Source organism: Cnephaeus nilssonii (assembly GCF_951640355.1).
Source record: "Cnephaeus nilssonii genome assembly, chromosome: 8".
NCBI classification, from domain to species: Eukaryota; Metazoa; Chordata; class Mammalia; order Chiroptera; family Vespertilionidae; genus Cnephaeus; species Cnephaeus nilssonii.
The window spans coordinates 56,272,456-56,285,513 of NC_137079.1; the positions used below are offsets into that span (position 1 = coordinate 56,272,456).

At 33.6% G+C, this 13,058-nt stretch overlaps 1 protein-coding gene across 1 annotated transcript in view; it reads right to left on the reverse strand.

Annotated features, from left to right (window-relative positions):
* Window positions 1-1,699: 1,699 nt before the first annotated feature.
* The window catches only part of NDFIP2 (Nedd4 family interacting protein 2), a 65,008-nt gene continuing 53,649 nt past the window's right edge, over window positions 1,700-13,058 (reverse strand). The window contains exons 6-8 of the mRNA XM_079779601.1: window positions 9,163-9,229; window positions 6,227-6,332; window positions 1,700-5,018 (exon numbers count right to left, since the gene is read on the reverse strand). Coding sequence (XP_079635727.1) covers window positions 6,229-6,332; window positions 9,163-9,229 — 171 coding nt within the window. The 3' untranslated portion in view covers window positions 1,700-5,018; window positions 6,227-6,228. The remainder of the gene's footprint in view (window positions 5,019-6,226; window positions 6,333-9,162; window positions 9,230-13,058) is intronic.

Here is a 13,058-nt window from a genome sequence, read left to right on the forward strand (position 1 = left end):
TTGTCACCATGCCCACACGGCCCTGGTTACCCTGCCCTGCAGAGGCATGTTATGTGTATAAAGGCATGAAAACCAGAAGGGCTCTCATTCAGAGGTCCCAAAGCCAGAACTCATGAAATGCTCACTAACTGCTTTATGTGTCTTTTCCTTTCCCTGCAAGAAGGCTGACTGATCCTAACATTTGTAACTTTCTATCATGTGTATACCAGGAGCTAGATATAGAGAGGGCACAACGATGAGAAAGGAATCAGCTGTACTAAGACCCAAATCCCAGAACTCCAAACTAGGAGAAACAAATGTGCTGTCATGGGGCATACGTATTGCATTGGAACTTCGGGAAATGGACACTGAACTGTCACTTTCCCCCTATCTCCCAGTTGATTATAATGCACCATCTTGAATAACAATCATAGCTCTAGAGGGGTCCTAAGAATCATTCCATCAATCATTCATCCCAGGAGGTCTCATAGGACTAAGAAGATGTAACACTTGGATGTCTTTTAAAAGTTCGTAACTCTCAATGTACTGACGCTACATGTTTCCATAGTCTGCTCATTTTAAAAATCTGGATTTATGAAGTGATTCTTCATACTTGTTTCATCACCATCTATTGTATCAGGATGAGTGTTCACCAATGCTTGCTAGCAATTAAGAGTCTTCAGGTCTTATCTGGGAAGGAATAAGTTGTGAATTAAAATTTTAGAGCCCAAGTCCCATGGAGTGAAAAGCCAACCAAATTATTATGCAGGAATTCAGATGTCTGAAAAACTAAGTTTGATGCTAAAGGAATAATAAATATATTTCCACATATATAAGGTATTTATGCACATGTACTGTTTGTTCTTGCACCTCTGAAGAGTTCATGCTTTCCAACAAGATTATTTACAACTTTTTGTATTCTAAGAACAGAGGCTGCTCTCCAAATTTCTTCTGCGCTTTGGCAAACTTTTGTTTTACTTGCTGATTGCTATGATTCTGGTAAGGCTAAAAGAAAAAAAACTATGTTCTAAGGAAGGACAGCCTATACCCCTTCTTGTGTCACTGAAGGTAAAGTGTTGGTTTAATTAAAACAAACAGAAAAGGTGTGGGAAAGTAATAAGATGTTTCTTTTTACAAGCATGAGAGATAGGGAAGCAACTTCTAAGATCCTGTGAACCAGAAGTGTGTGATTACAGTTTACTATAACCTAAGCTGTTAAAAGGGTAATACCCCATCTCTTTTCTATTTAGCTAATGGATTTTTTTTTAAACTGGTTTTCGTGAAAACCAAGTGGTATTTTCAGAAGCAGGTATCTCAATCTCTCAAAACAAAATAAAAATGAAAGCTAGCCTGAAGACATCAAGAAAAAAAGCTTAAAACAAGCAAACATGTTGAGTTCAAGACAAACATTACCTTTTAAATTTTTATGAAGTATAAAATGAGGTGGTTTTTTTTTTAATTTCTTTTTTTAAAACCTGGGGGAAGTTTTTATACTTTAAATCTCATGTCCCAAATAAGAAAACAAGTCCCAAAGCAGATCTTACCTATGGTGACCACTGATCTACTGCAAAGTAGAAATGAACATAATTTTCACAAAGTTGATTTTCTTGTATTTATTAAAATTAAACTGCAATATATCTCCTAACATATAAATTACAGAGACAAGTTAATGTTGCACACTACAATCTAATTTCATGCAAGTTGTTTTCCTCGCAAATCTTGTGTGGTCTGCTATATAAATATTTTAGTGAGGCCAACGTGGTGATAATATATTGTGAATCAAACTGATTTCAAAAGGACACATCAACAGGTTCATATTTCCACATCATTAGAACTTTATTAATAAGTAAAACACATCAGCATATTTTATATATGGGCAAGGACATTCCTATAGTAAATGGCACAATATCAACTAACAGTTGAATTTTATCAAGAATGAAGTTTTAAAAAATAATACACTAATATTCCACATGACTATTTGAAGAATTCAATAATAATTAAAATAACATTTAACAGCAGTTTAAAAATATAAAGCTCATTGTTTCCTATTTATCGGAAGCTGGAATCACTCAAATACAACAATTCCTATTTAAAAAAAAAAAAATACTACACATGTTCTACAAACCGGACAAATGATTTGGCTAGGAAAGGCCATAACAATAATTGTCTTCTGCCCTAATACTCCAGTTTCTTCTCTCAAAAGGCAAGGGGTTTAGACGGTCACTTCTCGGTCCAGTATAGTTATATGTAAGGTGATCATATAATTTATCCTCCAAATTAGGACAATTTGAGAGTGAGAAGATGTCCTATTTAAGATGATAAAATGGAAATAACCAGGACTGTTCTGAGAGAGCTCAGGAAATATGTCACTCTAGTCAAATACAGTTATCAAATGCACTATCATTACTTTTGTGCTTTGGGGGACAGTATAGACCAGTTGAAAAAAATTAAATTAAGGAACCTTGAATTTTTCTGCAAATGGACTTTAGATTCCACTCTTCCTATTAGGAGAGGTTTTACTGGAAATATTATTGTTTAAGCAGGTTGAAAATCATAAACAATCTTAAAGCCATTGGATATATCTTATAGACTCAAAAAAAGGGGGCTAGAGATTAGTATTTTTTCCTAGTAATTTTCATTTTTACTGAGTATAATAGAATTTGTCTTTACTTTTAAATTTCTAAAATCTATCCTTAACAAAGAAAAATATGTTTTATCTTAATATTAGTTTCTTTCATAAACACATAAAAATGGATTATCTGGCCATAACTAGCTTATTCAAATATAACAGAAATTTAATAACATTTTTCATCAACTTCCAAGCCCAAGTTCACATTCATTCAAAAATTTAGACACCCTAACAAGGTTTTGATTTTTAATCTTTAAGGCAGAGTACAAAGGTGGATGTGTCCCCAAAACACACCAGCAACTGTTCTATCCAAGCTCACAGGAAATGAAGTGAAATGTGCAGGATTTGATGAATCTGAAAGGGGGTGTAAAAGTTTTAAAAAATAATATACTGGTTCCTCCGAGTGGGTGATGAGATTTAAGCCTACCACTGAATTGTACCAGTTACAGAAAATTAGACAACCTACACACTTGAATCTTATGATTTGGTGAAACAAAAATCAAAACAACGAGTGAAGTTTTGATATTGGATCAAAAGTGACATATACATATTCAGAAACCAAGTATCTGATCTAATAATTTAAAATTAGCATGCAGCATAGCTTAATTTCATTTAAAAATTATTAAAAGAACAAAGTATAGATCTATAGGAAATTAATATAAGGGATCTAGCATGAGTTTACATTTCTTATTAGTACATTCTAATTTTAATTAATTTCCAAATCAGGCAACTAAATTAAATATTATTTTCTTTATCCCATGCTATTGTTCTATTTCAAGGGGTGTAACACAGGTACTTAAATCAATAATACAATTCTATGCAGCGGAGGGGACTGAATGAGGGCAAACAAAAAATAGGCTCAATTAGCAAAAACAAAAATGTATGTTTTATTATCAAAGACAATAAAATAAATCAGAAAATACAGATAAATACAAAAGAAATTATAAAGCATAATCTTTTTTTTTTTTTTTTTTTTCAGAAATGGAAAATGTCCCTGAATAGTTTTAGGTGTATCTTTTTGTAGTAGTCATGTCTAATAATAAACAATCAATTGTATGCTTATGTTCTATTTACCTGTATTAAATGATTTTTAAATTTAAAAGAGTATATAATTCCCATTATTTTTAATGTTGACATTCAAAAGCAAAGATATAACTAAAAATAAAAATAAATGAGACACAAAATGATTTGCAAAATGTAGTAGCTTATGAATGTAAAGTAGTTTCCAGTTATAATAATGGTGACACACACACTCTTGCAACACACAAACACACCCCACATCCCCATATTCCACAGACACATTTCCATACTTGAAGACATATTTTGCATATCAGGATATGATTTTTACAAATTACCCTACAATCACAAAGCAAGAAGCTACTAATAGTACAAGTTTTTACTTGCTAAATTTAACAAACTAAACATCTAAAAATTATTACAATGATACTGAAAGATACTTTTATTGGCTTTTTAAAAGACAAATGCAAATGAGAATCTTATTCAAAAATTAATTTTCAAAAATGTCTTAAATGAAATAAAATAAATATTTAATACAATTGTTTACTATAAGAATCTCTAAGATGGTCAATGCTAAAAAACCAAGCTTCTCATTTGAGAATCCCTAAAATCGGCTTGTCCCTTAAATTTTTTTTTCTTATAAAGGGTATGTGGAATACCCATATTTTCTTAAAATTTGTCCTAAAACAAACTCTATCTTTAACATCCAAATTTTCTCTATATATTAAGTTCACTTATTTTAAAATTAATGAAAAGGTATCTAGACACAATTTTCTAAGAAAACAATGCAGAAAGTAGTTTATGCATCTTTATTTACAGAAAGAGCTTTGCTAAATAATGATGTAAAAATCATGTTCAAAAATCTGACACAACCTTTCTAATAATCAGCACTGCAGGTTTCAAAAAAAAACTTTATATCTACCAAAGGATGTTTCATGTGTAGTTACTAAATGAACCTGAGAGCCAGAAACTAAAGCATTTGACATGGTTAATAATTTCATTTTTATTATACTAAAAGTCAGGTCAGAAGTCAATGGCATTTACATGCTAGAAGACTGTTTATCACTCAACTCTTTGAAATACATCAAACACTGATTAACAAAATGTGACTGTACTTTACTGCTACAACTTTATGGTGTCTTTCAAGTATATGCAAATCTTTTGAAGGGGCACAGATACAATTGCACAAAACAAATGAAATATAAATATTTAAGAGAATGAACAGAAGTGGCTTTTAAGCATAAACCACCCTGTCATCCAATTTTGAAGCTCTATCTTTTAACTAATTTGTCTTCTGTTATTAGTAGTCTTCTATCCTATTAAAGTTGTAGGTTTACAAGATGATCTGGAAATTTCACATTGATGTAAGAAAGGAATGTCTGGTTGATGCAGTCTAGAGACAAAGAGAGAATGTCTTAAAATGTATTACGTTGCATTTATCTAAATGATAATACAGTAAAAACCCATTTATAGCAGTACTATATCAAGTATACAATGTTCTTTTGATAAAAATGACATAGAGTAGCATTTATCAAAATATATTCTAAAGATTAGGAGACCATCTAGAAAACTTTTATATTATATTTTAGACTCTTGAAAATGCAAACAAAATAATCATACTGAATACTCACAGAACATTATTTAAATTTGTAAAAATTACTTTGCCTTTTACAGTCAAAACTGACAAATTCTTAATGTCACTGTGTGCAAAAACATTTTACTGATTAAAGAGAAAATACAACATCTTAATGGAGGGAGATCTTAATGGAACATTTAAAATGATACATTAATATGATCCAGAAATACAGTTGTATCCATTGTACTCTCCAGCAGAAATAAGTGAAGTATGGTAGCTTACATAAAACTCATTTAAGTTAAAAATAAATTTTAAGCAACCAAATCACAAACCACACAATTTATTAAAAGATTATACTTAATATATAGCAACTTTGAAACATTTTGTACTTGTAGATAAATCTAGAACATATTTTAGCAGATATTTTGCTTATATAGTTCAAATACCTTAAAACACCTCTGCTCATTTCTTTATATTTCCTTTTATTCAAGTTGTAGCCTTCATTATTGATACAAACTGTCGCGCATTAAGAAAACAGTAACAGAGCTCCTAGTTTTTTCATACAACTTTAATTCCTTGATCCAGTTTGTTAAGATCAGTGCATGGGAAATTGCTTTTCAATCACAGATTTGCTTTTTGTCCTTTTAAACAGATGTCTATGTGAATTTCACATTGTTTTATGCAAAATGCCCATCCCTTCTGGTGTAAGGGCTTTGTCATGTTTTGTTTCAAGCCTTCAAATTTTGTGCTGGAGGTTATTTCATTCATATCCTGTGGTCAAAGTTTCAGTTTGCTAACTATATTTTTTTAAAATTAAATTTATTAAATTCAAGTTTACAAATCTAAATTATCTTTAACAGTTCACAACATATTAAATTTAAATAAGCTGATTGTTAACAGAATAAAATATTTAATATGCTATATTTGAGTAAAAAACATGAGTACATATTAAACATTGAGTATGTATCTGGGGAATATAAATAAATAAAGGGAATAAAAAGAGTTAATATATTAATAGGTCTTACCTCTATAATAAGAAGAAATATCTTGTTCTATGAGCAGCTGCCATACTTTCAGACATGTTTCTGACTTTCAGATAATTAACAAATCCCCTGAAGAAAAGGAGCAGGCCTGAGGTTGAAATGATACAAATATATTATGTTCTTATACAGAAGGGTGGCATGATATATTTAAAATAGACAATTATAAACAAGATCTTCTTGGCTTAAGAAACTTATCTGTAGAATTTCATTCATTCCATAGTATATTTAACATTATAATGATAACTCCATCATCAGGAAATATGATAAAATTTTACTGCCACCTAAAAATATTTCAACTTATTAATCCTAAATATATCTAAAGTAAAAATTAAAGTAAAGCAAATCCAGCCATGAAAATCCAGAATTACACAAAAATATAAATTTATTAATTGACTTCTTTAAATCGCAAAGTTACCTAATGTACTTAAACTGATTCAACTTATAAAAATCCCATTTTACCAAATTTTCAATTAATGTAGCTACTAAACAAACTAAGACATATTTACTGATAGAAAATAGTGTTCAAGAGAGAATGTATGCATGTTAATGATAACAATTGTGGGATAACATTAATAAGCCTGTCTAGCAATATCAAGTGTCTGTCATCGGTGAAATCTATATTTAAAGATATGTGCATTAGGTAAATAATTTTAAATACTAGTGCTTATTTTTTAAGTAATAAAAGATTAATTTATAAAATAAAAATTAAGATAAGAATCAGGAAAGAAAACTTGGGAAGCAGCAATCTAGTAATCTCATATCTATGTCAGTGTTCTCTTCAGTAAAACAGTATTTTTAAATAATAACCACTTAATCATATGTATCTTAATAATTTTAAAAAACGCTTGTGAAATGCTTTAAAGTTTCAGATGAAAAATGTTAGTTAAGTATAAAAAGCAGTAACATTATTAATAGACTTAAGTCTTTGATATACTTAAGCATACCATTCTAAGAAAAACATTAACTCCAGTAAATTTTTAACCAGGTAATTGTGGGGTCAAAAACAAAAACAGAAGACATGTATGCATGCAACCTTCCTCTAAGGAGGAAGAGTTTGTTAGTTTAAAATGCAAAGTCCCAAACTAAATTTGTGCTCCAACTCCAAGTAATCAAAGCACTAAAAAAAAAAACAAATGGTAGGATAGAAGAGATATTCAAACAATGACTTAAACAAGTGGTGTAAATTTCAGCTAAATCTGATCCCATCTGCTTCCTATATCCTAACTCCTTCCATTTGTGACTCTCACTCTGAATCCACTGCATGTCCTTCCAGATGCTGTTCAAAGATAATGGACATTGTGATCCAAATGTAAAAACATTATTGAAAAATGTAAACCGAAATTATTTGTGAAATCCCTTTTTTGGCTATGAAGCTGCTATTTCTAAGACATATTTTGTTCTGGTCAAGCATTTTCTAAAATAAGCCAATCCATACCTAGAAACCACTCAGCAGCTATTGTTTCTGAGTTCTACAAAGTGCTCAACGTTTTTGAGTGTATGTGAGAGCAACATTTTTATCATGGAGTAAATTTTCACATTCCCCTAAAGGCTAGATCATGACTCTGATGTGCAACTGGGGTTGTCCTCTGCACTCCACTCTACCCCACAGTTGTTTTCCTAAGATTCCTCAATCTCTTAATCTATAATAATAAAGCATAATATGCTAATTAGACCAAACGTCCTTCTGGACGTCCTTCCGACGAAGCTGGGGCTGTGAGAGAAGCCGGGTCCCGGGTGCCTGCTGGTGGCCGGAGGGAAGCCCAGGTCCCAGGTGCCAGAGGAAAGCTGGTGCCGGCAGCGGGGGGGAAGGAAGGCCTACTCTTGCACGAATTTCATGCATCGGGCCTCTAGTAATATATATATATAAGCAAATATACTCAATTAATATGCTTAACTACATAATAAACTTTATACATTTTTTTCACTTTTAAGTAAGAAACTCAATAAAAAAACACACACAGAATTCAGGCAGTCAAAATATAACTAACAACATAAACTGTCTGAAACCTGTATGAGCCAACAAAATCACAACACTAAAATAATAACTTCACTATAATTATTAGAGAAAGAATCCAGGATCTTTAGTGACCTTAAGTGACCACTAAGAAGTTATGTCCCAAAAGATCCTAAAGATCCAATAGCAGGACTAAATAAAATCTCAAGGAGAAGACTGCCACCTACTGAAATGCTATTATTTTCTGGTACAATTATTCTACCACAGAAATGTGGGCTTTTAAACCTAAGTAGAAACAAAATGTACACTTCATGTCGGTAAATGAATTTGAAATGCGGGTTAAAGGTATAATGTGATTTTAAGGTTAAATTAATTATACATCATGAAAAACACAGGAGAACAAAAATTGGATGTCCAAAATTCATCAATATGAATAAAAGATATGCCTTGTAAGGAAACAACTCAAAAGAAGTACAGTGATCATTAGGCATGAAACCTTTCCTTATGTCTAGCTGATTAATGACTAATGCAGAGTACATTTCAGAAGTATAAAGAATGTGTTAGTGATCCAAAAATAACAGGATAGAACATCCAACTATCCTACTCTCAACATTTCCTAAGATCATTAAAAGAAATTATGTATGTATATTTTTCCAAGATAAATACTGAAGGCAATTATTTTTAACCATATTAGGATTTTCAGGTTTTGTAGCATTCAATTGTCATTAAACCAGTGAGTCTTTAAACTGAATGGCTCTGAATTTTCAATCTAAGAAACCTGGAGTACTATGTAGAATTATATGAATAGCTGACATGATAAAGTAAGTGTTTGGACATGAGAAATTTACAGTAGATTTATTTCCATATAATTTGTAACACAATGTATTTACACCTTAAAGTTTTAGGAAATACCAAAGTTAAACTAAATACAAATTAAAGTAAAATGCATTAAGAATAAACTTACCAAGTACAAGGAATATCCACCAAAGCCAATATTGTCCATTGAAATATCCAGTAAAATAATCAGAAAACTATGGAGTGAACATAAATATATTCATCATGTCTGTGTACTTAAATGTGAAAATCATAGATTAGTCTGTTTCAGAATGATTTATCTCAAATAATCTTTAGCACTTAAAAGCAGCATAAAAAGAAAATTAGAGAAGAAAAAAATACTTAATGACATACATACAAAATTAGCTGGGAAAAAAACCCTTTTATATGTAACAAACATATAAAATGTTTTGGAAAAAAATCAATTTTCATCTGCTTATAAGGAAAAAAAGGTAAATGCTATATATCTGAATACAACATTTTCTCATTAAAGAGTTCATGTCAGATCCTTTTTCATAATTTTCAAAGCCATGACTACCATCCCAAATACTCTACAGCAATCCGCTACTTTAGATATTAGTACCAAAGCCACATTAGTTTAATCTTATCAGATAGATATGTTCTGTTGACCTCTAAAAGGAAGAGTTTTTGACCCTCTGTACACTCCCTACTGCTAATTACTGCCAAGAATACTAGGCACAGAAAGACCCCCAACTCATTAGTCTTTTTATTTTCAAACTGATGCGCCAGCTTTCAGTTCCCAACAGTGAGCTGTGAACAGCTAAATGAACCTTGAAGTGGCATTTCAACAGTTCCTATTAGTGGCTATGGTAGGCAGTTTTATAGTCTCTCTAAAATGAGAATATGAACAGGCAATTGGAAGGCAGGGTTTGATGATACTGGACATGGGTACTTTTCCTTAATTAGACTCTAATCATCAAGATTTATTATTTAAAAGCTTTTTAAAATTTCAATCTAATTTTCTTCAGGACTACTTCAGACAGTTCTTCCCTATTATTCTTTAGCGTCTGAACACTTAAAATAACTGTTTTTTTAGTCTGTTTTTTAAAGCCCTTTAAGTACTTTTACAGGAAATATTTATAATTTATAAATGAACCATGATATAAATTCTCAGCTTAGAGTTTCAGAAATTTCAAAGGTTAAAAATTTACTACTATCATTAAAGATACAAATCCCACATACTCCAATACCTCTAAAATATGTACTATGAAGGGAGAACTAGAAAATTGGGAAAATATAGCTTGTAAAGTATAGCACTAAATTATTTTTAATAAAGTAATAATTAGAAATAAAAGGTTTTTATACAGATTTTATAGGCTAAGAAAAAGAAGTAAAGAACCAAAGCAATTATTTTTTTAACTTTCTAATTTTAAAACATATTTAATATATAATGTTACATAGCAAGAGGCAACCAGAAAATTAGAACAATGTCATTCTTCACCCAAAATATTTACCTAAAGCTATTTTTTATTTACTCCCAAGAAAAGAATATAATTACCTTCACCTTGAAGTCAAAGAAACTCACTATGTAAAAAAGATAAATAAGCTTTTGGGCTCATTACTGAGTTATCAAAATGTTTTAAAACACTACAAATTATAGGGTTGAGTCAAGTTGTTGTTTAAAAAAAAAAAAAGTAGCCCTGGTTGGCGTGGCTCAGTTGGTTAAGCGTCATCCCATGCACTGAACGGTCACCTGTTCACTTACTGGTCAGGGTGAATACGAGAGGCAACCAATTAATGTTTCTCTCTCCGATATTATTTTCTGTCTCTCTGTCTCTCCCCCCGCCCCTTTCCACTCTCTCTAAAAATCAATGGGAAAAAATATCCTCGGATAAAAATTAACAAAATGAATAATGAATGAATGAGTGAATGAACGAATGAATGAATGAAATAATAAAAACATCAAAAGCCTTAGATAGAAATAATGTCAGAATCTTGGACAAAAGATACTCACAATAAATCTGAAGTTCATGGCAACTCAGAAATAAAAAAGAAGGCAGCAGTATGACTTAGAAATTACTTATTGTCTAATAAAAGGAAACAACCAAGCTTTTGGGAGAAAAACCTTTCTCTCAGCACTGACCTCTAAGGGGAATTTATTACTTGAAGCACTATAATAAAAGTAAAGTACAGAGGCATTACAGAATTAGAAGAGACACTGAATTGAGAACAAGCTGGAAAATGCAGTACTCGATTCCTCCCACAACCACATCAAAAGTACAACTAAACTCCTGAACAACCATCATTCATAGCTGCTTGAAATCTAGCAGAATGGAAGTCCTACAACTAAGAATATAAAGAAGAGCCACATGGAGAATGGTAGGAGGAGTAGAGACATGAACGGGCTGGCGGCGGATAAAAATCAGGAGGGATATCTCAGCTGTGGAGGTCCCCCATAAAGAAAGAGGGGTCCCAAGCCCACACCAGACCTCCCAGTCCAGGGTTCCAGTGCTAGGAAGAGAAGTCCCCATAATTTCTCACTGTAAAAATCAGTGTAGATTGAGGCTGAATAAGATGGAGGGCTGCTGGAGTCCCAGGCAGTTTCTCTTAAAGAGCCTGTGTACAGGTGCACGCACTTACTCGGACTCACTCAGACTCACTCACTCTAAGCTCCACCACTAGGGCAGCAGCTTGAAAGGCACCAGGGATAGATGGGGAGGAAGTGAACTATCTGAAATCAGGTGAGAGCTGAAGAGACAGCTTTCTCCCAGATAAAAGTGTGTGCAGAGGCCATTGTTCCTTTTCTGAGCCCTTCTGCCAAAGTGGGCAAGCAGGGGCCATATCTGAGTCTCCAGCAACCTGGCTCACCCTGTCCCCACCACCACCCCCGGGATTCCCTGAGAGCCCACCATACCCAACTTGCAGGCCCACTCAGCTGTTTCCACTGACTTTTCCATATGAATGGCCTATCTTGGTGATCCTCATACCTCTCGCTAATTGGCCCCATGCTCAGCACTAGTGGCAGCCGACCTTAGTTTGCAGTTTAGGACTCACCTGGGCACCTCCAAGTCCAATACAAGTAGCAGTCATCTGCAGATCACTTTGTAGCTCATGCTGGGAGACCCCTAGGCAGACCACAGTGGCTGACCTTGGCCTGCACCTCCCAGGAGACCCCAGAACCAGCATACCCAGTGGACAACTTCAGACCACATTGAAGCACCACCTTACTGTGATAGGCAGTTAGACAGACTTGAGCACAGCAAGGATGATGAGCCAGGCACAGAAGGTCACCAGGGTGGAAAGCCCTGGGTGACTAGCAAAAGACAATTTGAAGGGTGGGACCTTACCCCCAGGGTGACCTTTCCTCCCCTAGCACAGTGGTCGGCAAACTCATTAGTCAACAGAGCCAAATATCAACAGCACAACGATTGAAATTTCTTTTGAGAGCCAAATTTTTTAAACTTAAACTTCTTCTAACGCTACTTCTTCAAAATAGACTCGCCCAGGCCGTGGTATTTTGTGGAAGAGCCACACTCAAGGGGCCAAAGAGCCGCATGTGGCTCGCAAGCCGCAGTTTGCCGACCACGGCCCTAGCATATCACTGGTCATGCGGTTTGGACCCCCTGACCTTTTCTCCCTAGAGATAACATTTAGACCTCAGTTGTATTTCAGCTCCAGGCCCAGAAAAGCAACAAAACCAGAACAGCAACCCCATGGCTGACCTAAGGACCAGCTGCATTGAATAATGACCCCTGCCCTGGAGCAGACCAATCAATAAGTGAAGACCTAGACCTTGAAAGGACACACCTGAAAAGCTGCTGAATATTCTATTAAAATCTTCTCCTGGGACCTCCCCTAAAATCTACCCTTAAAACCCTTAGAATGTAGCACCCAGTGAGCTCTCCCTCCAGGGAACAAGCCCAAGCCTTTTCCTTTTCCATCTCCACCCCCAGGCTTGTTACCATTAGCTTCCTCACTCCCAAGCTCCTAGGGCCCTTCCTTTGCTTCTATAACTTATTTCCTAAGCCCATTTCTTCTACTTCTGTGACATCCTTTCTAATAAAA